The 26,028-nt window shown below is 45.1% G+C and overlaps 3 protein-coding genes across 3 annotated transcripts; 2 read left to right on the forward strand and 1 right to left on the reverse strand.

Moving 5' to 3' along the window:
• The first annotated feature begins 2,626 nt into the window (after positions 1-2,626).
• On the forward strand, positions 2,627-5,345 carry UBQLN3 (ubiquilin 3). The gene is made up of 2 exons (XM_015062168.3): positions 2,627-2,777; positions 3,051-5,345. Exon 2 carries the CDS (start codon positions 3,088-3,090, stop codon positions 5,053-5,055), a length of 1,968 nt encoding a protein of 655 aa, XP_014917654.2. The 5' UTR covers positions 2,627-2,777; positions 3,051-3,087; the 3' UTR covers positions 5,056-5,345.
• An 11,149-nt stretch (positions 5,346-16,494) lies between these two features.
• LOC106966021 (ubiquilin-3-like) lies at positions 16,495-18,414 on the forward strand. The gene has a single exon (XM_053203602.1). It carries the CDS (start codon positions 16,706-16,708, stop codon positions 18,323-18,325), a length of 1,620 nt encoding a protein of 539 aa, XP_053059577.1. The 5' UTR covers positions 16,495-16,705; the 3' UTR covers positions 18,326-18,414.
• A 2,915-nt stretch (positions 18,415-21,329) lies between these two features.
• LOC128311849 (olfactory receptor 52D1) lies at positions 21,330-23,289 on the reverse strand. Its single transcript, XM_053203603.1, has one exon. It carries the CDS (start codon positions 23,124-23,126, stop codon positions 22,170-22,172), a length of 957 nt encoding a protein of 318 aa, XP_053059578.1. The 5' UTR covers positions 23,127-23,289; the 3' UTR covers positions 21,330-22,169.
• Positions 23,290-26,028: the final 2,739 nt, after the last annotated feature.

The raw sequence follows: 26,028 nt of genomic DNA on the forward strand, positions 1-26,028 counted from the left end.
CCTTACTGTATATTGCCATCACCAAAACACAGACTTAAGGGGACATGGTATGGTACCTTCCAAGAATATCATGTCCTTCAGCATATCTAATGTTCATAACTTGAGTTCTCTGTAGTTAGCCAAGGTCCTATCTCCCCCTCTCCTGGCCTCACCAAGAGCATCCTAGCCAATTGGCATGTAAACACTTGTGGCAATTATTCAATCATTTAATAAGTTAAATGTTGTTTTAGGTATTGAAGAAATAGCAGTGGCCAAATAAAGTTCCTTTATTTATGGGGTTTACTTCTGTGGGATAAGACAGTACTTTACCTAACTTTTGAATAAGTGCTATGAAGAAAAATAAAGCAGGATAAGGTCTTCTACATAGAGGGCAATCCAGGAAGGCCTCTCTGGAAGGGCAAGAGTAGAGAAGAAACCAGAAGGGATTGGGAGAAATGAACACGCACTCCCTTGGGAGAAGTATGTTCCAGACAGAGAGGATGACTTAGGATAAAAATGTGAGGTGGGAATATTCTTGATGTGTTTGAAGAATAACAAGGAGATGATGTAGCTAGAGTGGAGTGAATAAAACAGTGGGAGGGAAAACAGGACATCAGAGAAATCAGGAAGAGCCTTGTAGATCTGGTAAGGACTCTGGATTTTACTATGAACGCAGCGGAAAATCACTGCTGGATTTTGACCAAATGATGGAGGTGTTTCAGTGGATTCTCCGGCTGCTGAGCACAGAAAGACCATGGTAGAGGTCCAAGTAGAAGTGGGAGCGCTGGTGCAGCTCCCTTGCAGTGGAGCAGGTGGGAGATGGTAGTGTCTGGAGCAGTGGAGATGGTGACATGTATTCATATTGTGGTCTGCAAAGGGTCACCACAGAATTCCGTGTGCTCCTCACAGACCACCTTCCTCCAGCCCTGTCTCTGCCATCAGCGAGAGTGAAGGAGAGCCCACAAAACTCCAAGTACTCCTGTGGATCTACCATAATCCCACTCTTCCCCTTCAAACTAGGAAAAAGATCGGTCTCAAGAAAGACATGACCACCAAAATGGATTTTCTACTTTCCCATTAAGATGCCTTCATCCAATTAGTCTGATTAAGCTTTATACCCTGTTTGCCTCAGGTTACATGAAAAACCCAAGCTGTTTGAGTTGTCTTTCTGATTCTTGTCCCACTATGCTCTGAAGATCCCTCAGCTGACCCAATTTTCCACCGGTCATCGATTCCCCACACTTTTCCACCCTACCATTTAGAACTCATAATTTAGCAACAGCAAACCCTACTGTATCTACAACCTTTTCTCTAAAAGATCCCCACCTTTTCACCATGACTGAGATCTGGCTCTCCACTAACAGCCTGCATGTTCTCTGCTCCATCCTGTTGTAATGCATAAATTGTCTGTGGACCCAAATCAAGCTCTCCCCTTGGGCACTGATCCCAACCTCTCCAATCCATTTACTCAACAGCTGACTTTTTCAATCATCTTCTCTTCCTTCTGTGTCATTTTTCCCTCATTGTGTTATATCCACCAGAATAAAAGCATGCTGTAACATTCTCAGTTTAAGAAAAAGCAAAGCAAATATGTCTTTATCCCCACATGTCCACACAGCCATCATACCCATTCTCTTACCTGTAATACTCTTATTTAATCCATTTCCTTTCCAACCCACTTGCTTTGAAACCCCCTCCAGTCAGTGCCCCCTCCACTCTTCTAAACTGGGCTCATCATGGTCCCCCCCTTTTTTTTGGTCAAATCCAGAGGTCAGTTCTCTTCCTTTATCTTCCTGACCTACTGGCATCATCTGACACTGTCACTCTCTCCGTTTTGAAACTCTTCTTCATTTGCTTTCTCTCCTTCTCTCCTTTTTCTGACTTGATGCTTTATTTCTTCTCAATTTCTTTTGTAGAACACATCTAATATTCCATATTTGAAAATATGTAGTGCCCATGCCTTGGTCTTTTTACTTCTATCTTGTTCCTATACTCACTAATCTTATGGTTCTAAATAGTCAGTGCTGGATAACTGTGGACTCCCAATAACGAACTCTCTCCCTTCATGTCCATTTGGGTATAAGACATCTTGAATGTATGTGACAATGAACTCCGGATTTTCTGTTTAACAACTTTATTCCCCGGTCTTTTTTTTTTTTTTTTTTTTTTTTTTTTTACATCTTGGTAAATAGCCAATTCATTCTTTAAGTTATTCTGGGGAATAACAATAATCTTTTTAGAAGTAAAATAAAAACTTCATGTCATTTTTGGACCCTCTCTCATGCTCTAGATCCTGCCCATCAGAAAGTAAACATTCTGAAAATATATAAAAAATTAATGGCTTATGAATCAAAGAGAATACAGAAACATCAAATGCCAAGAAGACCAATTCAGGGTGCAGCTGAATTTGGTCTTAACAGTGACATAGGGGGCTAAGCCTTTCCTAATTGCTTAATCCAGAGCTGAGGCTCCACACACTACCTACAAGTTGTGTGGAAGTAGGATTCTTGGCCTGAGATGGAAGGGTCAGCACAGGCCCCTCCCTATGAAGAAGCCAATCAAGAGAAAGGAAATAGAAGAGGTAAAGGTGGAGGGGGTGGTTTGGAGTTCCTGGGGATACAGAGCACCTTGGAGAGGTCTCCAGAATCCATTGTGTGAGGCTGTGATGTCAGTGCTGAGGTCACAGAGGTCTCCTGATGGAGTGGGTTCCGGCCCAGAAGGCTTCAGGGGTGGCTGTTACCAAGATGAGGGCGGTTTGGAGCCCTGTATAAGAGGAAGGACGGGGCCACAGCTGAGTGGTATGTATGCCCCGACCCAAACCCTTCTTCCTGACTTTGCCTTTCACTCATCAATAGACCTCTTTCTCAGGGCATTTGGTCTCCTCTCCCAACCCCAACACCTCTCAGACCCATAATCCTCCATAACCATCCCATCCTGAGGACCTCATTGACCCTTCCATGCAGACCTTCCTGTGCTTTTACCCTGAGACTCCAAGCCCTCTTCCTGCTCACCTTTCCTACTTTCACCACTGCTTGAAAGGATGATGTTGGTACCCCATCCCCACCCCCCAGCTGTGTCCCCACAGACCTGGGCCTCCTGCTGCCTACCATGGCCAAAAGCGGAGAGGCCCTGCCACAGGGCAACCCAGCGCCGATCCCGGACCACCACCTCATCAAGGTGACGGTGAAGACACCCAAGGACAAGGAGGATTTCTCAGTTACAGATACTTGCACCATCCAGCAGTTGAAGGAAGAGATATCTCAGCGCTTTAAGGCCCACCCTGATCAGCTGGTCCTAATCTTTGCTGGCAAAATCCTCAAGGACCCTGACTCACTGGCACAGTGTGGAGTACGAGATGGCCTCACTGTCCACCTGGTCATCAAGATGCAACGCCGCACCATGGGCACTGAGTGCGCAGCTGCTTCAGTCCCTGCCCCAGCCTCCAGCCCTAGATCATTCCCTCAACCAAGCTCCATGTACCCAGCAGATGGACCACCCGCCTTTAGCTTAGGTGTTCTCACAGGCCTCAACGGACTAGGCCTGACCTCCGGTAGTTTCCCCGACCAGCCAAGCTCACTGATGTGGCAGCATGTCTCTGTGCCTGAGTTTGTGGCTCAGATCATTGATGACCCTTTCATCCAAGGTCTGCTGTCCAACACAGGCCTGATGCGCCAGCTGGTTCTCGATAACCCCCATATGCAGCAGTTGATCCAGCACAACCCTGAGATCGGGCATATTCTCAACAACCCCGAAATCATGCGGCAGGCATTGGAGTTTCTCCGCAACCCAGCCATGATGCAAGAGATGATGCGTAGCCAGGACCGGGCACTCAGTAACCTGGAAAGCATCCCTGGTGGCTACAATGTGCTTCGTACTATGTACACGGATATTATGGACCCGATGCTTAATGCTGTACAGGAGCAGTTTGGTGGCAATCCCTTTGCCACTGCCACTACTGTGAATGCCACCAGCAGCAGCAGCCAACCTTCGAGGACAGAGAATTGTGACCCTCTCCCCAACCCATGGGCTTCCACATATGGGGGCTCTGTTGGCAGGCGAGGCAGGCATCCTGGGGACCAGGATGTATCCGAGACTAGAAATAGGGTTCCCACCATTCTAGGTAATATAAGGCTCTATGACTATCTTCAGCAATTACATGAGACCCCCCAGTCCTTGGGAACCTATCTGCAAGGGACTACATCCACTCTCAGTCCGAGCCAAGAACCACCACCACCAGGAAACCGAATCCTCCCAACTTCATCTTCCTCCCAGGAACGTGAGTCAGGCCAGCCTCTCCCTAAGGAATCAGGAGCCATCAAGGAAAAGTCCTCTTGCCCATTGTTCCTGAGATATCCCCCAGAGAGCAGTACTGGACAAGATAGAGGTCAAGGTGGCACAGGGAATGGCTCCACTGGCCATGGCACCAACATGCCTGATCTTGTCTTAGGGCTGGGGCATTCTGCCAATAGGGCCCCATTCATCCCTTCATCAGCTTCCCCTATGCCAGCTACCCCTGGGATCCCCGAGCATGCCCGGCTGCCACCAGTAGCTTATCCAAGATCTCTGAGGCCCACCAGCGTGAACCAGGTCCCACAGCTGCAGGACGAGATGCGCCGGCAGCTGCCCCTGCTGCTGCACCTTCAGGCAGCCATGGCCAACCCTCGTGCCATGCACGCGCTCCTACAGATTGAGCAGGGTCTGCAGATCCTGGCCACTGAAGCACCTCACCTCCTACTGTGGTTCATGCCTTGCCTAACAGGGCTGGGAAGTATGGTAGGCGGTACAGAGCCTAGAGGGGGTGCCCTTATGCCTGAGGATCCCCCTCTAGCTCCAGCTCCTGAGGTACCCCCAGCACAGGGCTCTGTGGAACTGGGCCCCCATTCCACCCCTTTCCTCCAGATGTGGCAGGCTCTAAGTGGTGCCAATCCCCAGCAGATGCAGCCCGAGATTCATTTCCGGGTGCAGCTAGAGCAGCTGCGAGCAATGGGTTTCCTGAATCCCGAAGCCAATCTCCAGGCCCTCATAGCCACTGGGGGTGATGTGGATGCTGCTGTGGAGAAGCTGAGGCAGGCATAGGAGACCTGGTTGTTCAGACCATGTCTTTTCCTCTGTGCCCTTTCCCCGTATGCCACTACCCTAACTCCCCCGATCTTGAATGCAGCTGCAGTATGAACCAAATCCACTATGATGCCCTTTACTGTGGAGACAATGTTGTTCCAGAGTCAATGAGGAAGATTTGGAGCCAGAAGCAGGGTGGGGGTGCTATGAGTGACCCAACCACGCCCGCCACTGTACAATCTTGGGGCCCCAGTCTGCACTCTGCTTATGCCTATCTGGAGATGCAATTACATCCAATCTCCAGTGTCTGCCGTTGCCTGAGTCTGATTCTTTGTGGGTTATGGGTAAAGAGGGGGATATGAGACGAAAGGTAGTAATAGGAGCTGTCTCTGCATGGGTGGGGAGCGGGGCTTAGAGGGGAAGATCAAAAGTTTGAAGTTCAAAGATTCAGAGGCATAGAGAACAAAGGAGTGTGAGATGAGGCCTTCAGCTTTCCTGGTGTCCTTCCAGAGGTCCCCCAGACTTTGTGTCTTGTAGAAGCTGCCACCATGTACTTTGTTCTTTAGAGCATTCCTGCCACCAGCCTGACCAGGAAGTGGGCACAGTTTCTTATTTCTATCACCCCTGAAGAGCATCCCACAGGTGGCTCTCACTTTCTGGATTTGATGCTGATTCCTGAGTAGATAGGGAGCCCCAGGATTTCAGGCTAAGTTCCAAGATTCCCTAATCCCACCAAGATCACAAAGTACTGTCCCTGGTGGGCACCCTGGATGTTGTCTTTCTTGCAGCTCAGAAATGGAGGACTCACCCGGCGCTCAGCATTCTGCTCGAAGTTTGAAATTCAATGTGAGAGTCACGATCCTCTTTCACGAGGTTATCGTCTGGTGGCATGGAGTGTTCAAACTGTAGTTGAAGAATACTTATTATATATAGTACAAACTATGATAGGTGCTGCAAGGACCAGAAGCTGTTAAACAGCAAACAGATTTGATCTTGTATAGGGAGACAGGCAAGGCTCCATGAGTATGTGCTCTAAGCTGACATCTTAAAAGTGGTAAGAATGAAGTAGGCCAAAATGTGATGGGAAAAGGGAGAGCATTCCAGCAACAGAGCCATTGTGGACAAAGGTACTGAGGCGAGCTGTGCACAACACACAGGAGGTGCCCTCGGCATCTCACACTAAATTCTTGTTTGCACTCAAAAATGCTGCCCGTTACCCGTGTCCTTCCAGGGGAAGAGTGATACAGTTCATGAATCAAACAAACAAACCATACCTCCCCCACATGAGTGAACATTCTGGAGAAATGCACCAACATATAGTGCGTGTTCACACTTAAATCCGTCACTACATGGCCACATCTGTGTACATGTGCTCACACATACACGCAGAACAGTCTGCTAAAGTTTCATCACAGAATGAAGGTGTAAACACAAACATTAATGTGACCTTCTTGTCAAGACAGGGAAACGGGTCTTTAACAGAGGGGACCACTATGGTAAAAGTGGCCGTGGTATGTACTTAAACATCAGAGACCTGGCATTGGGGGTTCTTTAGGAACTTGAAGAAACAGAACCTCTGCCTGGGACCCAGGATGCTGTACTAACCAACCTGTCTTACCTTTTAGCAGCCAGCAGGTGTCAGCGGTGAAATGAACTTTGCAACTTCCTCCCCCTGGTTTTGGGTTCAGTCTCTAGGTGAAGCAGGAGGCTTCAAGCCTCCTTTCTACCTCCTCTTCTCTCCCCCTCAGTTGGGCAGGAGTTGTCCTGATCAAAGGAACTACTAGGCAGGGTACTAGGCAGGCAGGGGACAGTCTTTGCCTGTCTGTCCCCTGTAACTAACAAGGTGGGTGCTGTGGACTGCCTCTGACCTGGAAAGGTGTACAAGGCAATCTCTAAGTGGAATCCCCAGAAGGCTAGGTAGGTAAGACAAAAAGCCTCTGGGAAAGATATATGCCTTTCATTTGTCTTTCATTGGGCCAAAGGAGGCACGAGAGCTCATTTGGAGTAGGTCTCAGGGCAGATAGGGGATGACAGTCTGGGTCTAAAAGTTCTGGCTAAGGAGGAGAGTATTCATTTAATAGACTGTTTCCTGGCCATATCTTAGGAGAACCCTGGACAGTGGATTGGGTGTTTGGAGTATTTGCTGTAGCCTCATCAGAGACTGAACTCATGGACACATGTCCAGCTTCATGGTGGTGTCCAGGAGGAAAGGGGTTCCTGGGGCAGGGAAGGTCCTTGTCAGCCACCTAGGACTCCACCTAATGTACGGTCTGGCACATGGAAAGCAATCAAAAACATTGAATACATGAATGAGAGTGATGAGTGAGGAAATGAGCAAGAAAATGAGAAAGAGGTTAGGGAAATGAGGCATACAGGGATCAAAAGAGGGTACCACGGGATGGGGCTTGGGAAAATGGCAGCCATTGGAGTTTGGGAAGAGGGAATCCCATCAGGCTGATGTTACTGAAGGGGCAGCCCTCCTGAGATGTCACATTTTCTCCCTGCTCTGATTCCTCTGTTAGTAAAAGTCCAAGACCAAGTGATATGCTACAAATAAAAAAGAACAAACACCCCAAAACCCCCCCAAAACAAAACACAAACAGCATTGAAGCCTGTAATGCTGCATCACAAATAGCCAGCCAGGTAGGTGGACAGCAATTTAAAAGGAAGGTGTTCTTCAAACAACAGAAAGTGTTTTTATGCACCTGTTCTTTTTTTTTCCTTTAGATACTCCCCTAATACCTCTGTCATAAATATACGCACACATTTTTTTCTAGATATTTTAGGGTTTCACTACTTAATTTTAAAAGTTAATGTTTATTGAGGCTTTCCAAATGCCAGCCCTGTTCTGAGCTCTTCCTATCTGAATCCACACAATAGTCCTTTAATGCAGGTGGTGTTACTATCCCCATCTTTCAGAGGAGAAAACTGAGACTTAGGGAGAGGGGAAAGTACATTGCTTAAAGTTGGGTAGCTCCCGCGTAGCTGAGGCAGGATTTGAAATTAGTCTATTCCAGAGTCCACTGTACTCAGTCAAGTTAATTCATGCTTTAATCCCTACCCCCCAAAATTGCAAAGGGCAGGGTTTTGTGGTATTTAATTGGAATTTTTGCCTCCCTGCAAATAACTACACTGGACTGAATATTTCCTTTGCCGTATCTTATATGCTTATACATGTGTATTTATGGTGTTTTTAAAACAATCTACTAGTGCCACTCTTCTTAAATTGTTTTGTCTTTGAAATATTTTTTAAAAAATTTTTAGTGGTGATTGTTGAGAGAGAGACAGAGTACGAACCGGGGAGGGGCAGAGAGAGAGGGAGACACAGAATCCAAAGCAGGGTCCAGGCTCTGAGCTGTCAGCACAGAGGCTGACACAGGGCTTGAACTCACGGCCCATGAGATCATGACTTGAGCCAAAGTCGGACACTTAACCAACTGAGCCACCCAGGTGCCCCTTAAGTTTGAAATATTTGATAACAAAATTTTCAATGCTTCACTCCTTATTCCTTTGCAAAATACCATTGTCTAATTTTGTCTCTTTTTCTTCATACACTTAGAGTAGATGTCAAATTTCAGAAAAGGCCAAATGAGATCTTGATTGGCTTTCCTCTACATTATGAATTAGAGGGAATCGAGAGTTTTACAATAGCGCTCTTTCCTTTTAGAATAGGGAATGTATCCATTCAAGTTTCCTTTGTTTCTCTACAAAGAAGGGTAGTTTTCTCTAAGTGCTGGTTAACTGAGGAGGAGCAGTTGGGAGCAGACAAAATGGATGAACGGGATTAAGGGGTATAGAAACCTCCAGCCATAGAATAAATAAATCATGAGAATGTAATATACAGCATAGGGAATGTGGTTAGTCATATTGTAATAGCATTTCGTGACATAATGTATAAAAATACCAAAGCACTGTAATGTGCACCAGAAACTAAGAGGATATTGTGTGTCGATTATACTTCAACAACAGTAACAAAAGAACTACAGTTTCTTTATGTAAGTCCCACACATTTGGGTTTATTTAACTGTTATATTTTTCTGATTATTTTGAGTGAAATTTTTTCCATTATATTTCCAGGATGGATATTATTCTGATGAAACTGCTGCCACTGGTTACATTATGAATCCTTATTTTACACAGATTTTTTGCTGATTCCCATGCAAACAACTATATGCGTCCTTGAAAAACAGTTATAAAGCCTCTACGGTTCTGTTAAGCCTCTTTTCTAAAATGTAATTTAACTTGTTTTCTCAGTTTAAAAACAACGTAGAAGTACAGTTGATCCTTGAACAACACGGGTACAAACCATGAGGGTCTACTTTTATGTGGAATTTAAAGTTTTGTTACGAGTTGAGAGCAAAAGCCACGAGCCATTTATTTACAACTGCCTGCCCTGGTCTCTTTGAGACCCAGTACAAGGCAACTGGCACAGAAGTCATAACGGCTGCCCTCTGAGTACCTTGGGTGGCCCCCAAAGGCCAGGACCAGGGTGGGCTGCAGGTCACCCCATGTGTCCAAGGTGCCTCACGGGCATGAGCCTGGGCTGAAGTGGAGGAAGACGCTCAGAGGGCAGGGATGGCACTGTGCAGGGAGTCCTGCACCCCGTGTCCCCTACCCCCCCTCCCCCCGCAGAAAGGCCAGAGCACTCGCAGCGGCAGGTGCGGATGGCCAGAGGTGGGCGGCACAGCTCCAGGCTGTTGTTGCTGTCCACGGTCACCCCAGGGGCCACTGCAGAACACTGCCGTCTCCGGGCCAGGCCCATGGCTCCCTCCCCTGCCCCGGCCCTACGTGACCAACCGCTTACAGACAGATTTTCCAATAAATATACATACAATACTGTTTTCTCTTTTGATTTTCTTAATAACACTTTCTTTTCTTTAGCTTACTTTATTGTAAGAGAACAGTATATAATTCATACACAAAATATGTATTAATCTACTGTTTATATTATCAGTAAGGCTTCTGGTCAACAGAAGGCTAGTAGTAGTTAAGTTTTTGGGGAATCAAGTTCAGTTTTTAGGGAATCAAAAGTTATATGCAGAAGATTTTTTATTGCATGGGATCAGTGCACCTAACCTCGGCATTGTTCAAGGGTTAACTGTATATATCAGATAATACAGATAAGCAAAGTAAGAATATAAAAACCAGAGAATCTGTTACCATGATGTTTGTCCTTCCACATATTTTACAAAACTGTGATTCTATTATACATAATGTTTTATAACCTGTCTTTTTAACTTGATAATATATCACGAAGATTTTTTCCGAGTTGCCAAGTAGCTTTTGCAACTCATACTTTAACCAATATTTCCTGAAGGCTTATTGCCAGAAACTGTGTTTGGTGCTAGGAATTCAATGGTGAACAAGACTGATAAAGTTTTTGCCCTAAAAAGCTTACAATATAGTGGAGATAAGACACTTCAAACAAGAAATAGAATAGCTAACAGAACACTCACTGAGAACTAGGCATTGTTCCATAAGCGTTATGCATATTAACATTTAATTCTTACAACAACCCCCAAATGTAGGTACTATCATTAGCCAATTTTACAGATAAATAAAGACATAGAAATGTTAAGTGTCTAATCCAAGGTTGCACAGCTAGTAAGTAGTGGAGTAGGAGCTGGGATTTGAAACGGCGTTTGTAGAGGTCACACTTTTTTTTTAAATGTTTATTCATTTTTGGGAAGGGGGGCAGTGAGAGGGGGACAGAGTATCCAAAGCAGGCTCCACACTGTTAGAACAAAACCCAATGTGGGGCTCGAACCCCAGAACCAGGGAACCACAGAACCGTGAGATCATGACCTGAGCTGAAAATGAAGTCAGATTCTCAACCCACTGAGCCACCCAGATGCCCCCAGAGGCCACACTTAGTTTCTATTCTATTGCATGTAATACATGCATATGTTGCATTTAGAGAGAGGAGAAATATATTTTTAGAAGAGTGGTGTGAGTGTATCTCTCTGGAGGGAGTATTTATGTAGAGACTTGAAGGGTAAGAGGAAGTCAGACATTCAAAGAGCTGGGGGAAGAGCGTTCCAGGTAGAGGGGAAAGTGTAAAGGAACTCCCTGAGTTAAATTAGAGTTCAGGGCACCTGGGTGGCTCAGTCAGTTAAGCGTCTCTTGATTTCCACTTAAGTAAGGATCTCAGGGTTTGTGAGCCCCATGTGGGGTCCTGAGCTGACAGTGCAGAACCTGCTTCGGACTCTCTCTCTCTCTACCTCTCTCTCTGTCCCTACCCCATTCATTCTCTCTCTCTCTCTCTCTCTCTCTCTCTCTCTCTCTGTCTCTCCCCCACCCCCAAGTTAAACACATTAAAAAAAATAGAATTCAACACGTTTGAAGAAAAAGGAATGAAAGCCAATGTGTCTGGAGTACTGAGAAAAGGAGGGAGAGCACTTCAAAGTGAGGTGGGAGAGACAGTGAGCAGGATGGCACAGGGCTTTGTTACCCCACATGGAGTATGGATTTCATTGTCCTCTCTGTGGAGCATGAATGAGAAGGTGGCAGGGGTGGAAACCAAGTCAAGAGGGAAGATCCTGCCATCATCCAGGTGAGGGATGGTGTTGCCCTTAGATTAAGGTTCTCTACAAGGGCATATGGCAAGAAGCGGACAACTGAAGAATTTTGGAAATGGAATTGAAAAAACCCTTTTGATGTGCTGATAAGACTGGACGTGCAAGATTAAAGAAAAGGAGGAATTAGAGATTCATTTATTCAGCTAACACTAATTGAACACTCTATCTCTGTCAGGTTCTGTGCTGGGTGCTGGAGATGTTAGGTGTTCTAGATCACAAAGCCCTGCCTTCATGGAGCCAACAGAGAGGAAGCAGACATCGACTAACTGTGTAATGTAATTTCAAGCAAAAGAAGAGGCTAAGAAATACAGAACAAGGAGACCGAGATTGACAGGTGGACTTTTTGAGCTTGTAATCACCAAGAACATCACCAAAGACAGCATTTAATCAGAGATATGATCAATAATGTGAGTGAGCAAGTGAAAGTTAGGAGCAAGAGTTCCCACACAAATGGGATGTCAGTTAAAAACCAGGCATGAGCTGGGTATGTTCCAGGAATACAAGAAAGCCACTGTGACCAGGGCAGGGTGCTCAGGAGATGAGTCAGGCGGTCAGCCCGGGGCCAAATTGTCACAGCATTTTAGACTTGGTAAGGCATTTAGATTAATCCAAGTAGAATAGGAAAAGCTTTGGTAGTTTTGCATAAAGAGGTGAGGTTTGGGGCGCCCGGGTGCCTCAGTCGGTTAAGTGTCTGACTTTGGCTCAGGTCATGATTTCACGATTTGTGAGTTCAAGTCCCACATCAGGCTCTCTGCTGTCAGCATAGAGCCTACTTAGGATCCTCTATTCCCCTCTCTCTCCTCCTCCCCCACTCATGCTCTCTCTTTCTCAAAAATAAATAAGAGGAACTGGGTGGCTCAGTCAGTTAAGTGTCAGACTTTGGCTCAAGTCATGATCTCACAGATCGTGAGTTCAAGCCCTGCATCGGGCTGTGTGCTGACAGCTCAGAGCCTGCAGCCTGCTCCGGATTCTGTGTCTCCCTCTCTCTCTGCCCTTCCCCCACTTGCACTCTGTCTCTCTCTCACTCTCTCAAAAATAAACATTTTAAAAACAGACAGAGGTGAGGTTAATTGACCTATATTTGCTACTGTGGGAAGTAGTGACTCAAATGGGCCAAGAGAGGAAGTAGGGAAACCAGCTAGGAGGCTGTGGCGGTGTTGGAAGTGTCGAGGTGATCAGAGTCAGGATTTATGTCAAAGAAAAAGGCCCTAATACTTGCTGATAAATTAAATGTGAAAAGAAAGGACTCAGGGGTGATTCCTGTGTTTCGGGCCTGAACAACTAAATGAATGATGATCTTTTGAAAAGGGAGAAGAGGCCAGGGGGAGCAGTAACTTGAGATTCTGTTCTGGTATTAGCTGTCTTGTTTGTCAAACTAGCCGGTATAGGGAAGACTATGGGAGAAACAGGTTTGCAGAGAGAGAGTCAAGAATTCATTCACTGTTTTATATGATTCCATATATCACGACAACAAAGTATTCTTGTATATGTTTGCTCCACATTCATTCTGTTGTTGGATTTTATTTAGGTAAGCAAAACGTCACAAACTTCCATGACGATAAATCATTGTCTGTGTCCTTTATTCAATTTCTCTTTCTGCCTCCTTCCCTTCCTCTTTCCCTTCCACCTTTCCTTTCTTCCTTCCTACCTGTATTTTATTAAGGGCCTGCTGGCAATGGGGCTACAGTAGCAAATAAGATAAGGTCCGTGTTCTCATGGAGCTTATATTCTAGTGAAGGGGAATGGAAACATAAAATGAATAGTAAAGAAGAAATATGACATAATAAATTCTGTGCAGATAATTAAAATAGACTGATAAGATACAGAATGGTTGGAAAGGGCTTTGTGAAGAGATGATTTGAAAGGTAAGAAGGATGAACCTGTAAAGATTAGGTGGACAAGCATTAAAGGTTTAGGGAACGGCAATCGCAATGGCTTTAAGTATGGGGAGGCACTTGGCCTGTTTCAGACGTAAGAGGGAGGCCAGTGTGGCCAGGTTTCATAAGGAAGGAGAAATCACCATCGGAAAGTCAAGGTGATAAGCAGGAGTCCAACCAAGGAAGGCTTTGTAGCTAGACAAAGGCTTTGGATTTTATTGCAAAGGTGATATGGAGGTAATCTTTGCTACTCCCACCAGGGGAGTAATCACTTCTAGGGTTTAGTTAAATTTATAAGATTATCATAAATCACACTTGGCTCAAACCGACTCAGTGGAGTATAGAAAGGAAAATAGCTCACTAGCAGGTCAGAATTAGGCATTTTTCATTTAAGGGGAATCCTTACAGCAGTCCATGTCCAGTTAGCATGGCCACCCAGAGCCATCTTCTCCCAGGTGACAATTTTTGGTTAAAAAAAAAAGTTAAACTCTCATTAGTTTTTTCTGGAGCAAATTGCTGACAAAAACACTGAAACTGCATTTAATAATAAGCTTTTCATAGAGTTTGATGTCTAATAAAACTATTATTGAGATGGGAAAACCTTAACCAATCTCTGTGAAGAATATGGGAATGTAATATGTTTTCTGGAAATTAGATCTTAATATAATAAACTTTAAGGCAGGTGCATAAAGTCAGTGCTTTATTGAACTGGTTGGACTCCTAAGAGGAGACCACACTTCCCTCACCAGTCCATTTGGAGTTGTCTCCATCATCTGCAGCTGAATATGCCTCTGGACACTTGGTCAACTCTAACAGACATACCTATTCTCCTTGTCTCCCAGTCTAGTTACAGACCTGACCACAGGATGTGCCAAAGCTTGGCATTGACTGTGGTATTGAAGTCATACTCAATTTGACAAGTGTGTTCTCTGTGCCAGGTACTTTGGATGGCACTTTGTATGCATTATCTCCTTGAATCTCTGAAACAAATCTATGAAAAACTACCCATTTGTAGATGATAAAACTCTGGCTTACAAAAAGGATAAATGACTTATTGATGGTTATAAAGTAGTAGGAGTGGGATTTAAACCAGGGCTACTTTACTCTAGAGAGCCCATGTGAGTTTTAATTGATCAAATAAAATAGCAAGTTGATTGTTTTATTTTCTAATGATAAAATGAATATAGGTACACTGTAAAATATTCAAATGGTGTCAGATTCTCAGGAAGGATGAAGTGAGATTCCTGTGCTAAATAATTCAGTGGACAATGTGGGAAAGGCATCCTCATTGAGACACAAGTGTATGAATGGTCCCCTTGTCTCCTCTTTTACAGGTTCTATTGTCAGGATCTGACATGTCTCCTTCCCGAGCACCCACCTGACAAGAGAACCTGTGAGAAAGGAGACAAGGCAATGGTTCACCTCACAGGCTACATGGGAGGAAAAATCCCTGGAAACAAGAGATATGCGAAGGCAATTCTGGAGAACTGTTACCTGGAATGTTCTTTAATTCCTGTTACAGATTAATTTATTAGTTAATGAAAAGCGAGGAAAGTTAATTTGACTATCCAGTTCTGCTGGGTGAAACTCAAACAAAATTCCCACAAGGAATTGTTTGCTAATAACATTCATATGATAGAAGTTGTTCTGAGGTCTGGGCATTCCTAGGAAAGGCCCACTAGACTGCTTGCTACCAGCCAGCCATGAGGCTCACTGTATGAATTTCCCCAGGACTGAAGAGCTCTTTTAAACTCAGAAATTACAACTTATCAGAGTCCTGCTATTAGTTTAATACAGGAGATGCTGATTCAAACTAGTCCACGTTTGGGGCCCCTGGGTGGCTTCAGTCGTTTAAGCATCCGACTTCGGCTCAGGTCATGATCTCGTGGTTTGTGGTTTCGAGCCCCACGTTGGGCTCCACACTGACAGTTTGGGATTCCCTCTCCCCATCTCTCTCTCTGCCCCTCTCCCACTCAGTCCCACTCACTCTCTCTCTCTCTCTCAAAAATAAATAAATAAACATGAAAAATTTTCCATTATCCCAAGTTTAAGAGCATATATCAGTGTCCCATAAACAATTTAGTTGTAGAGGGATCTAGATGCTCATGTTCCCCACGTCGAGCAGAACCTTCTGAAGGTGGTCTTATAGACAGCTAAGTTCTAAATTTATAGTCCTTGGAAATCACAGAATCAGAAAAGGGGTCAAGTATATAATGGCAAAAGACTGACAGCCTGACATCTTCACAGTTAAAATACAATCACCTCAGAGATCTGACTGACTTTACCTGGGGTCTCACCTGCCTGGAGTGGTCAAAACAGTGCCTTAGAGAGTCACCATTTTCTGCTTTTTCAGCTGAAATATGTCCCTTCCCAAGTGACAATTTCCTTTTCAAATGTATCTTAAATCTAATCACTATTAAGTCATCAAGACCTAGAGTAGAATTACTTTCTCATAATTTCTTTTGTCTCAGCTCTGATCCTCAAGAGTTGAGATCCGACTTGATCTCTCTAAGAACAACTGAGTTCACAAGTTCTTGGGGAACATGATGCTGTTTTCCTTAGAACCATGTCAATAAGTCACTCAGCGTGGTAGGCCTCAGAGATACAAGCTTCCTACAAGCCTCGGATGAGGCCAAATGGACTGGTTATACTTATCTTCACTCTGTTCATTTAGAAACAAGGGAACTTATGGCCTTGACTGGGCCATGGTCCCAGTACAGTAATTTAGTGAATGACAGGTGACTAGAATCAGCACTTCCTGAGCCAGATTCTTAAGCCAGCGCCTTTTCTGCTCAGTTACATTCATTTACCAAAAACTCAAGAGGTATGATTTTCAACAGTGAAATAGGCTGGTGCAAAACATGTTTCTAGACAGAAACATTTAATTTTTTTCTATTGCTATTTAAGTCAAATTGTAAACAGAGCCAACCTCACACAGGGAGAAGAGACCTCTGCCCTTCCCCCATTCTGGTCTACTTCTCAACTGTGACCTCATCACTGACATCATATTCCCTGAGGCTGGCCCTGGCGAAGGGCTACTGACACCCTATGGGAGCCAGGTGGCTGCAGGGCTGCATTAGGAAGTGGTGTCCGGAGTTCGTGGGTGAGTGGACGTCCCTGAACACCTATGGTCCCTGCATCCAGGTGTGCTTAGTGCTGCATCTGGACTTCTACATGTCCGCAGGTGGCCCTGCATTTCGCGCTTGAGGACATATGGCCCGGGCTAGGGAAGAAGCAGGGGACAGCCGGCTGGTATCTCGTAGGGAGCCGTCATCATGCATCATCAGAGTGTCTGTCAAGACCCCACAGGACTGCCAGGAATTTATGCTGGCAGAAAATAGCAGTGTCCACCACTTTAAGAAACAGATCTCTAAACGCCTTCACTATAACACTGACCAGTTGGTGCTCATTTTCACTGGAAAGATCCTCCGGGATCAAGACATACTGAGCCAGCGTGGTATCCTTGATGGCACTAAGGTCCACTTGGTGGTGAGGACCCATCTGAAAGGAACTCCACCTGGTCCCGGAACTCTGCTAGGCCCCACCGGCCACTGTGTGCATCGCTCTGGACGGTCCACCTCGGACAGTGCTGGGATGCTGGCCAGGCTGGGCTGGCTGGCCCAGAGGTCCCCTGATCTGGCTGACTTTCTTGGCCAGATGGCTCAACTCTTAATGGTCTTCTCGGAAGACCCTATGGTCCAAGGCCTGGCAAATGAGAAAGCAGCCAATGCCAGCCATGCTCCTGAATCCTCAAGGCCAGTACAGAAATCTGAGCCAGCTCTTAAGGCTCTGGAAACCTTGCAGAACCCAGCCCGGCAACAGCAGCTCCTGCAGGCAGACAAGCGGGGGCTAGAGGCCTTGAAGGCAGTGCCAGGTGGTGACAATGCTATGCATCCAGTCTGCTCTGATATCCAGCAGCTCATGCTCTTCACTCTGGCCCCATTACTTGCCTCCAAAGGCCACAACCCAAGTTCAGAGCTTTATAAAGAGGAGGCCAATGCTCACAGCAGTACTGACACTACTACCAACATCCCCACAGCCTCAGCACCTGCCAGGCCATTTGCACAAAAGGTCAGTGCAGAAGAGGTTACCCAGGCCAGGAGCGTGGCCTCAAATCAGGCCAATTCAGGATATGGGACTGGTATGCCAGATGTAAGTTTGGGCCAGGATCTTCTCTTTCAGGATGGTCAGCAGCCCACAGGGAAAACCACTTTAACCGGTCAGCTTAGACCCTCACCCTCTGCCTTGCATAGAACCTTGCATGTCCTGCAGCAGAATCCAGCTCTTCTCCACCAGTTGGCAACTGGAAGCCCCCTGAGACATCACATGCCACTGCTTTCCATCCTGACCAATCCACGAGCACTGCAGGCATTGATACAGATAGAAAAGGGCCTGCAGATACTGTCCAAGGAGGTGGCTGGGCTGGGACCTTACTTATGGGGCCAGGGTAGGCCACACGGGACTAGACAGTGCCCTGAAGCTAAGGCTGGAGGGCAGGGCCAGAGAGCAGACTCCATACAACCCACCTTGGCTGTTCTTCAGCTTCTCCACGCATTGGACAATGCCTGCTTCCAGTCCACTCAATCCTCACTACCCTCATCCCCCCTCACTGAAGGCCTCTACCAGCGAGAACTGGAACATCAGAGGGCCATGGGTTTTACTAATCGGGATGCTAATCTACAGGCCCTTATGGCCACAGGCGGAGATAGTCATGCTGCCATTGACAGGATGCTGGGGGTACCGGAAGCCCAGGTGCCTCCAGCCGACGCCCCCAGCACACCACCTCATGGAGAGGGAGGGAAGGGAAGGGGGAAGGGAGGGGAGAGGAAGTAGCCTATTTTGAATCCTTCCTACTTAGATCGTGTGCACACTTGAACAACTCCCCTCCCTCACTGCCCAAGCCTGTTCTACATTAAAAACATTGCTTGGATCTCGTGTGGTGTCAATTTGGGGGTATGTAGGCAAAGAAAATATTGTTTGGGGGAGAGATTGATCATGCTATCAGGTCTTGGGTCTGGGCTGCACCTACTCTCATACCCCTAATCTCAGAGCTTTTTCTAAATTTGAACGTGAGGTGGGGAAATCCTGAGTGTTTCTAGCAACCTGGTTCCCTATCAACATTACCATCATTGTCACAAGCCACCTCTGGTCCAACGCCAGAGTGACTCTGAATGAATCCTGGCTCTGCCCCCTCCCCCTCCCCCCCCCCCACTCCACCCCTGGAAGCCCCTCTCTCTTTTCATCTTCGGGTCCAGTGTCTCCGTATTACAGAAAACCTGTTCAACCTCCCTCTCAGCTCTGGCTCTTTCCTGCCTGCCTGTGCCAGAAACCTGCTTTAGGAGGTGAACCCCCCCGCCCCCCCACCCCCACCCCAGGCAGGTTTCTTCCCTTTATGTCATAAAATACTTGACTCTGCTGCCTTATCAGACACTGAACTTCTCTCTCCTTTTGTCTCTGAATTTCTTGAAACTCCTCTTTCAATGCCCACGTTTCCCCATCCTCTGCAATCAGACACTTACCGCAGTGAGTCATTTCTCCTCTTCCCATTATTTTTTTGTATGGAGTCTTATATGCAGACCCATATAGCTGCTTTATTTCCTCTATTTTCTTATCCTTTTTTTGTTTTTGAGTGGTGATTCCTGTGAGTATGCTACACTGATTGATTCCCCATTCACCATTCAGGGAATTTGACCATGTCCTTTGCTGTGGCTCTTACTTCCATGTTCGTGGTTCCTTAATATCTTAGTCCATTTGTACTTTCCTTAGCTTACCAGCCAACCCCTGGGTGTCACAGAGGAACCTCTGGCTGGCATGGTCAGAAAGAGCTCAGCATCCTTCCCTGGGCCCCATTCCTACTCTCAATTCTGGGGTCCTTGTGTCTTAGTGAAAGTCACCAATACTTTCCTAATCCACTCATTCTCTTTGTAAACTGTCATCTGTCAGTGAGGAGATTCATAGTGTAGGCACATGAAGCATGACCAGAAGACCAGGGGTCATATGTAACCATGCAGCAGGATAACAGCTGATGAAAGAGAGGTAGGAAGCATATTAGAAGCATTACTTTGGGGAAACCAGCGACTATAGATTCAGAGCCAGCTCCAGGGGTCAACTGACCCTGGGCTGAAAAACAGCTGAATCTCGTGCTTCCTGGGGGCTAGAGAGGAGGGACATCTCTGAGCTACACACTGTGACTTCATTGTTTTGTGACACCCCATGAACCTAGAGACCTGAAGGTTGTGGCCGTCAGGGACTGTGGATAAAATACCTTTGGGACCACATGACCCACCAACGGTCCTGATACACTTCACTCTATTCTTCACTTCCCTGTGGCACCAGGATGTTAGTCTGAATTTCTGAGATCAGGGATGCACATTTGGTCCCAGGGAAGAGTGAGAGTCTGGGGTGAAGTGTGAATGATGGGCAAGGCAGTATCCCGAGCCTCTGGAAGCATGCCTCCTCTTTTATCATGTGGAGTCCCATGGTCAGACACCTGAGTGAGGTGGGAAATCTTGACAATAATGTTAATAGTCTTCCTGTGGACTGGGCCCTGCTACCTCCAGTTTTATAGAAGCCTATGGACTTCTACAAATCCCCTTCCCCATCTAGGGAACTATTACATTTTAGCTTCAGGATGATAAAAGGGCCAAAAACAGAACTTTAAGGAGTGGAGCTTGCTGCCAGGGCTGTAGAATCCTCCATCTGTCTATTATCTATCGTGTGTGAAGCTTGGACTTCAGTCAGTAATGGGAAACCCTGGGGAAGACACGCCCAGTGCTGTATCCATAGGGTATCTGTCCAGAGTACAGGCTGTAGCTAGACCGGCCCCCAGTACCAAGGTGTTAGCAGCTGGGTGATCCTGCATCCCCCCTTCTCTTCTATTTTCCACTCTACCCCTGTAAGCTTTCTCCTCGAAGCTTCCTTGAGACCTCAGACATGAAAGGGGAGAATTGTTGATGAATTTGTTGGGGGAGACGAGGGAACACTAGCCTGCAAACTATGTCGGACACATTTGTCCACTCCTGAATTTAAATTTACTTACCAATACCTCAGTCTCCTGTAGCTCTGTGGTACTGTAAGTCTAGCCCCCAGATGGATGCATTTTCAATATTACTATGGGAGTCCAAAGTCCTGAATCCTGGCCCTGCCTTTGATAGTAACTTCCTGGGTTACTGACTCTCTCTTTCTTCTAGGAAAAATGTGAGGTTCACGGCAGGTAATTAGCGTGATGGTGAGCGTTACCTTGTGAGGTAGACCTTTTGATCAGATGAAGCCAGCATCTTAGGGGAGCAGGCATATGGCCCACAAAGGAGCATTTCAGGAACAGAACAGCACTTCCCCTCCACATTCCCACCTTCTGCTCCTTTGTATATATTGTTCTCTGTTCCTGAGATCATTACATCACTGGGTCTCTTTACCATTTACTGCCTCAGAGGATAATAGGTCTTCACTTTCGCTACTATGTGTTTGTGCAGCTGGGCATCCTCACATGTATCTCATACTGAAGAAGGTATGAGATACTGTCCATACAGATGCATCATCTTGGCACTTTTAGCTTCTCTGAATCATAGGCTCTTAATGAAAGATGCTGATAGTAACCATGTTTTGAATTATGGGAAGGAGCAACCGGTGACTTATTTGTGTATTTTAGAACTGAGGTTACTAGGGCAAAGGAGGGCTATTAAAAAAGGCACTTGGATTTTGAGAAGGCCTCTCTGAATTCTTAATGAGGGGTAATTTTATGGCTAAAAGGAAAGGGATTTCAAAACAGAAGACCAGAGGAGGAATGGGAGAAAATACAGTTTTAACAGGCACTATTCATATCCCAAGACCTGTCTAAATATTTTAGAGTTGTTATTTGATATAGGTATCATAATAATCCTATAAAATGATATAATATAAAACCATCCTAAATAAGTTATAAGTTGACTAATAAAGTTCAGAGTGTACATAACGTTCTCATATTTATTGGTTGACCATTTTACATGTCAGGCACTGTCTTAAGTTTTCTGCATTCATTAACTTACTTATTCCTCACCACAGCATTAACAGTTAGATATTAACATTTACTCATTTGACAGTTGGACAAACCAAGGCATAGAGAGATTTAGCATCAGGCTCAAGACCACAAAAACAGTAAGCAGAGGAACCAGGATTCACACCCAGAAACTCTGACCTTAGACTTTTTGCTCTTCATCACTATCCAAAACATTGAAATCAGACGAATTTACCAAAAATGATCATTTTTTTAAACTTGGACTCACAGAAGAATATTTCCACTATGAAACACAGACTCATTTAAGAAAAGGAATTAACTTGATCTTTAGTAAGTCATGGAAATATTTGCAGGAAAAGAAAAAAAATCAGGAGCATTCTGCACGGGCACTATCGTAGCTACTGAGATATCTCCAAGGTGTGCTTATTCCTAATTGTAAAATTTCCCCAAGAGTAAAAATATTATCATCTCTCTGAGTTATTCAGCGTTGCCCAAAGAGCCTCAAGAATGTGGTGTGTTCAATGTGATTTTTGGTATTTCCAATTCATCTGACCTTCCCTTTGCTTCCACTACTTCCTCTCCTAAAAACACGCTTATGTCACATTAGAGGCCTCCATCCATGTAAATATACCTAGAAAGCTCAGAACCCATTTACTTTCCTTATCCCTAGCCTGTACTCAAATTTCATGTTGAAATTTTCCCCAAGTGAAGCAGCCTCAGAAGTCGGCTCCGAATCTCCTTGGTCCTAGCCCCATAGATGATTGGGTTGAGCACAGGAGGCACCAGCACGTACAGGTTGGCCAGAAAAATGTGCACATTCTTGGGGACTCGGTGCTGGCCAAAACGGTGGGTGAGGAAGGAGAAGAAGGCAGGAATGTAGAAGACCAGGATGACCCCCAGGTGGGAGCCACAGGTACTCAGAGCCTTGTGCCTGGCATCTTGAGATGGAAGGCGGAAGACAGCATGGAGGATAAAGCCGTAGGAAATGGCAATGAGGATGGCATCCAGACCCATGGCCAGCAGGGCCACAGTCAGCCCATAGACAATATTGACAGTGATGTTGGCACAGGCCAGGCGAGCGATGCCCATGTGCTCACAGTATGTGTGGGCCATGACATGGTGACCACAGTAAGGCAGTCGCCTCAACAAGAAGATGAATGGGGTCACAATGGCCACACTACGGAATAGCCCAACAAGGCTAATCATGCCTATGATGGTATGGTTGAGAATGGTTGTGTATCTCAGTGGGTTGCAGATTGCCACATAGCGATCAAAGGCCATGGCTAGAAGAACTGAGGACTCCAGAGCATAGATAGAATGGACACAAAACATCTGGGCCAGGCATCCACCAAAGGAAATCTCTCCAGCATGCAGCCATAAAGTGGACAGCATCTTAGGCACCGTGGTGGAGCTGAGAGCCAGGTCGGTGAGCGAAAGAAGGCACAGGAAGATGTACATGGGTGCATGAAGAGCACTGTCTGTCACAATGACCAGGATGAGGGCAGCATTCCCAGCCAGCGCTACCAGATACATGGCGCAGAAGGGGATGGCAATCCAGACATGGGCCCACTCCAGCCCTGGGATGCCCGTCAGGATGAGTGTGCCTGGGAGACTGTCATCACTGATGTTGGAAGCTGACATTCTGCTTGGAAATAAACGCCTCTATCCAAGGGGTCATGGTATTCTGGCCCTGTAATATCAGGTTGTTGGGTCATTCACATAAGATGATGAACTTTCTGTGAAACCATCTTTTTAGGTGGAGAAAAATATTTATTATTATTAACTTGTTCAAGAGTCTTGAAATATGCTATCACATATAGTCTTGTTTTTCTTTATGCTAATTCCTGTACCCATCCATGATGTTTATAGTTCTATATTCCAAGCACCAAACATTTAAGCATCTTTCCAATATGATCCTTCACAACTTACCTGCTACACATCCTGTCCATCATTTATTAGTCTAGTCCATTCATATTGAGGAATATTCCTTCTCTCTTTCATTCATGCTTATAGAATCTTCTGTCTTCATTTTCCCCCTCCTTTCTAAGCTTTCTTCTCTTTTTTCTAAGCTTCAGTTAGTTTTTCTGCCTCCCAGAAGACTTTCCTTTCTTCTGGTCCTTAATGATCTTTTATTATTATTTTTTATCCTTCAACTACTTTACAAAATCCCAATGGCTGAGACTATGCCTTTATGCAATTGTATACTCTACACTGACCATGACTGATTCCTGATGTAGACATTTTGTAAATCGTCAACTTAAGACTCAATTCCATTAACTTTACTAACATATCGTTGACTTTTTGACTTCATGATATAATAATGCAATCACTGTATTTTCTGCATTTGTATGTATCTTCATAAATATACAGTGCATAACTTCATTTTATATCTTACCTGGAATATCTAGAAAAAGGCTAGTCCACCTGATTGTGCTTCCATATCTCCTGATTATCTACAGTGTGCTGAGTATTCCCAAGGATACAGTAGAAGAAAGACAGAGATACATGAGACATTCCAGCTGAGAGACAGCACTCCCTACTGTGGCAAAGCCAACCTGAGGTCTTGTGTGACCCCCAGTGTAACGACTGGATACTGAGGCTAGATCAGAAGACCAAGTGCTGACAGAAGCACATCAGGGGAGAAAATGGAGTGTCCTGGTGTTGCTCACAGTGAAGATATTTTGGAAAGGGAATTTGTTTTTGTTGTAGAAGTCTAGCTGGTATTTTCAAACATTTTCCCTTAGTAAAACATTGTCTACTAAAAATAAATCTGTACAGGATTCTGAGAAACTTGAATTTTAGTCCCAATTCTCTAACAGATTTGATTGTGACACTGAAGAAATATTCTTCTTCTTTGGGTTGTCTTAATTTGGAAAAATTAATGACTCAATAGTCATTCTCTGTTTTGCATCTGCTCATTATGTGGCATTGGAATAATCCACAACATTTTCAGGCCTTCTTTTTTATCACTAAATTTGAAATGGCATCATGCGATTTCTATCCTCAAAAAACTTACGGTTGTGAAAAAAGTAATATTCATGAAATTAAAAATATAGGCACCACAAATAATCACCCCCATTTTTTGCAACCTCTTTATTATCTAACAACCTTCTGGAGAAAATAGAGTGCAATTATCATTGGCACTCTTAATCAATAGGAAGACAAGGTCCAGAGAAGTAAACTGATGTCATCTACATCACAGAGTATGTTAATTTCACAACTGAAATGAGGGGTCCTGATTTATGTGTCCTGATTCAGATTTTTCAAGTTTTACTTCACCCAAATATGCATAAATGTGACCAATATCTGAATTCTTAGATATCTCTTTCAAATAAGGCACTTTTTCTAATATCAATTCATAAGGCTGCAATTAATTTATTAGTTAATGAATATCAAAGAGATAAAGAGAATTGGGGAGCCTCTCCTATTTGGACAGAGATTTTCACTGATGACACCAAAGTATCTTGGTCTCAACCTTGACACGAGCCTTGACACTAGGGGAAAGGGGCTTGGATTATAGAGGGCAGAGAGCGACAATTATTACCATCTTCCCTTCCCCTCTCTTCCCAGCCTATTCTTGCCCCTGAAGGAAAGTTTTTAAGTGGTTATTATAATATAGTGGTATTCTGTGATATTCTGGGTTGTGAAGAGCAGAAAAACTGTGGTTACAGAAGAGTTGGATTTATTTTCCCTGAGAAGCAAGGGGATAAGGATATTGAGGGGGTGCCACCCTGGTACACAATGGGGGCATCCACCCAAATGTCCCAGGGTCTTGTCCTTGAGTCCCCCTCTCTGACCTAGACCTCAGTTATTTAACTCTGTGTTCTTTTCATTGAACACAGTTGTTGGAATCTGATTTCAAGACCGAACCTCTGTGGTAGACACACACTTGCAGGCGGGGCATGCTGAGTTTGGAGCTATGTGAGAGGTGTCCTGAGAGTGAGGCTCTGGGGACAGAGGGTGGTTGAGTGACAGCTTGTGCAGGAGGTATGAATCTGAATACACAGTGTGACTGAAGGAGGTAAAAGCTGTGTTTCTATGCAAGTTTGGGTGGGTGTGGGATGAGGGAGCAGAGGGGGCTGAATGTGTAATCTGGGTTGAAGTAGCTGATCTTTTCTCACCTGAGTTTTCTGGGCTCAGTGAATGTCTTCAGCTCAGCTCTATGGCCCAGCCTCCTCTGGTCAACGGGCTTGATAAGTGAGCTTATTTATTGACTCTGTCTGTGATGCTCAGGAGTGTAAAGCAAAGTGGCGACCTCCAGGGACTTGGTCCATGAAACACACTTTGAGAAAGAGAACAAGAAGGGGGGGGGGTGATAAAATGAGGAAGAAATAAGGAAGGAGAATCTTCCTTGATGACTTTGCCAGGAAAGTGGAAATGAAACATCCGGTATACTTTGTTTTATGTTTTATCCCTTCCTCTCATCGCTCTGTTTCTCTTTTCTTCCTTGTCTCTTCCTTTCTTTTCTTCTCTTTGTTTCTGTCCTCCTGGAACTCTTCTCATTGTGAACCCACCAGAATTCTATGCTCATGGGCAGGAAATA

Source organism: Acinonyx jubatus, chromosome D1 (assembly GCF_027475565.1).
Source record: "Acinonyx jubatus isolate Ajub_Pintada_27869175 chromosome D1, VMU_Ajub_asm_v1.0, whole genome shotgun sequence".
NCBI lineage: Eukaryota > Metazoa > Chordata > Mammalia > Carnivora > Felidae > Acinonyx > Acinonyx jubatus.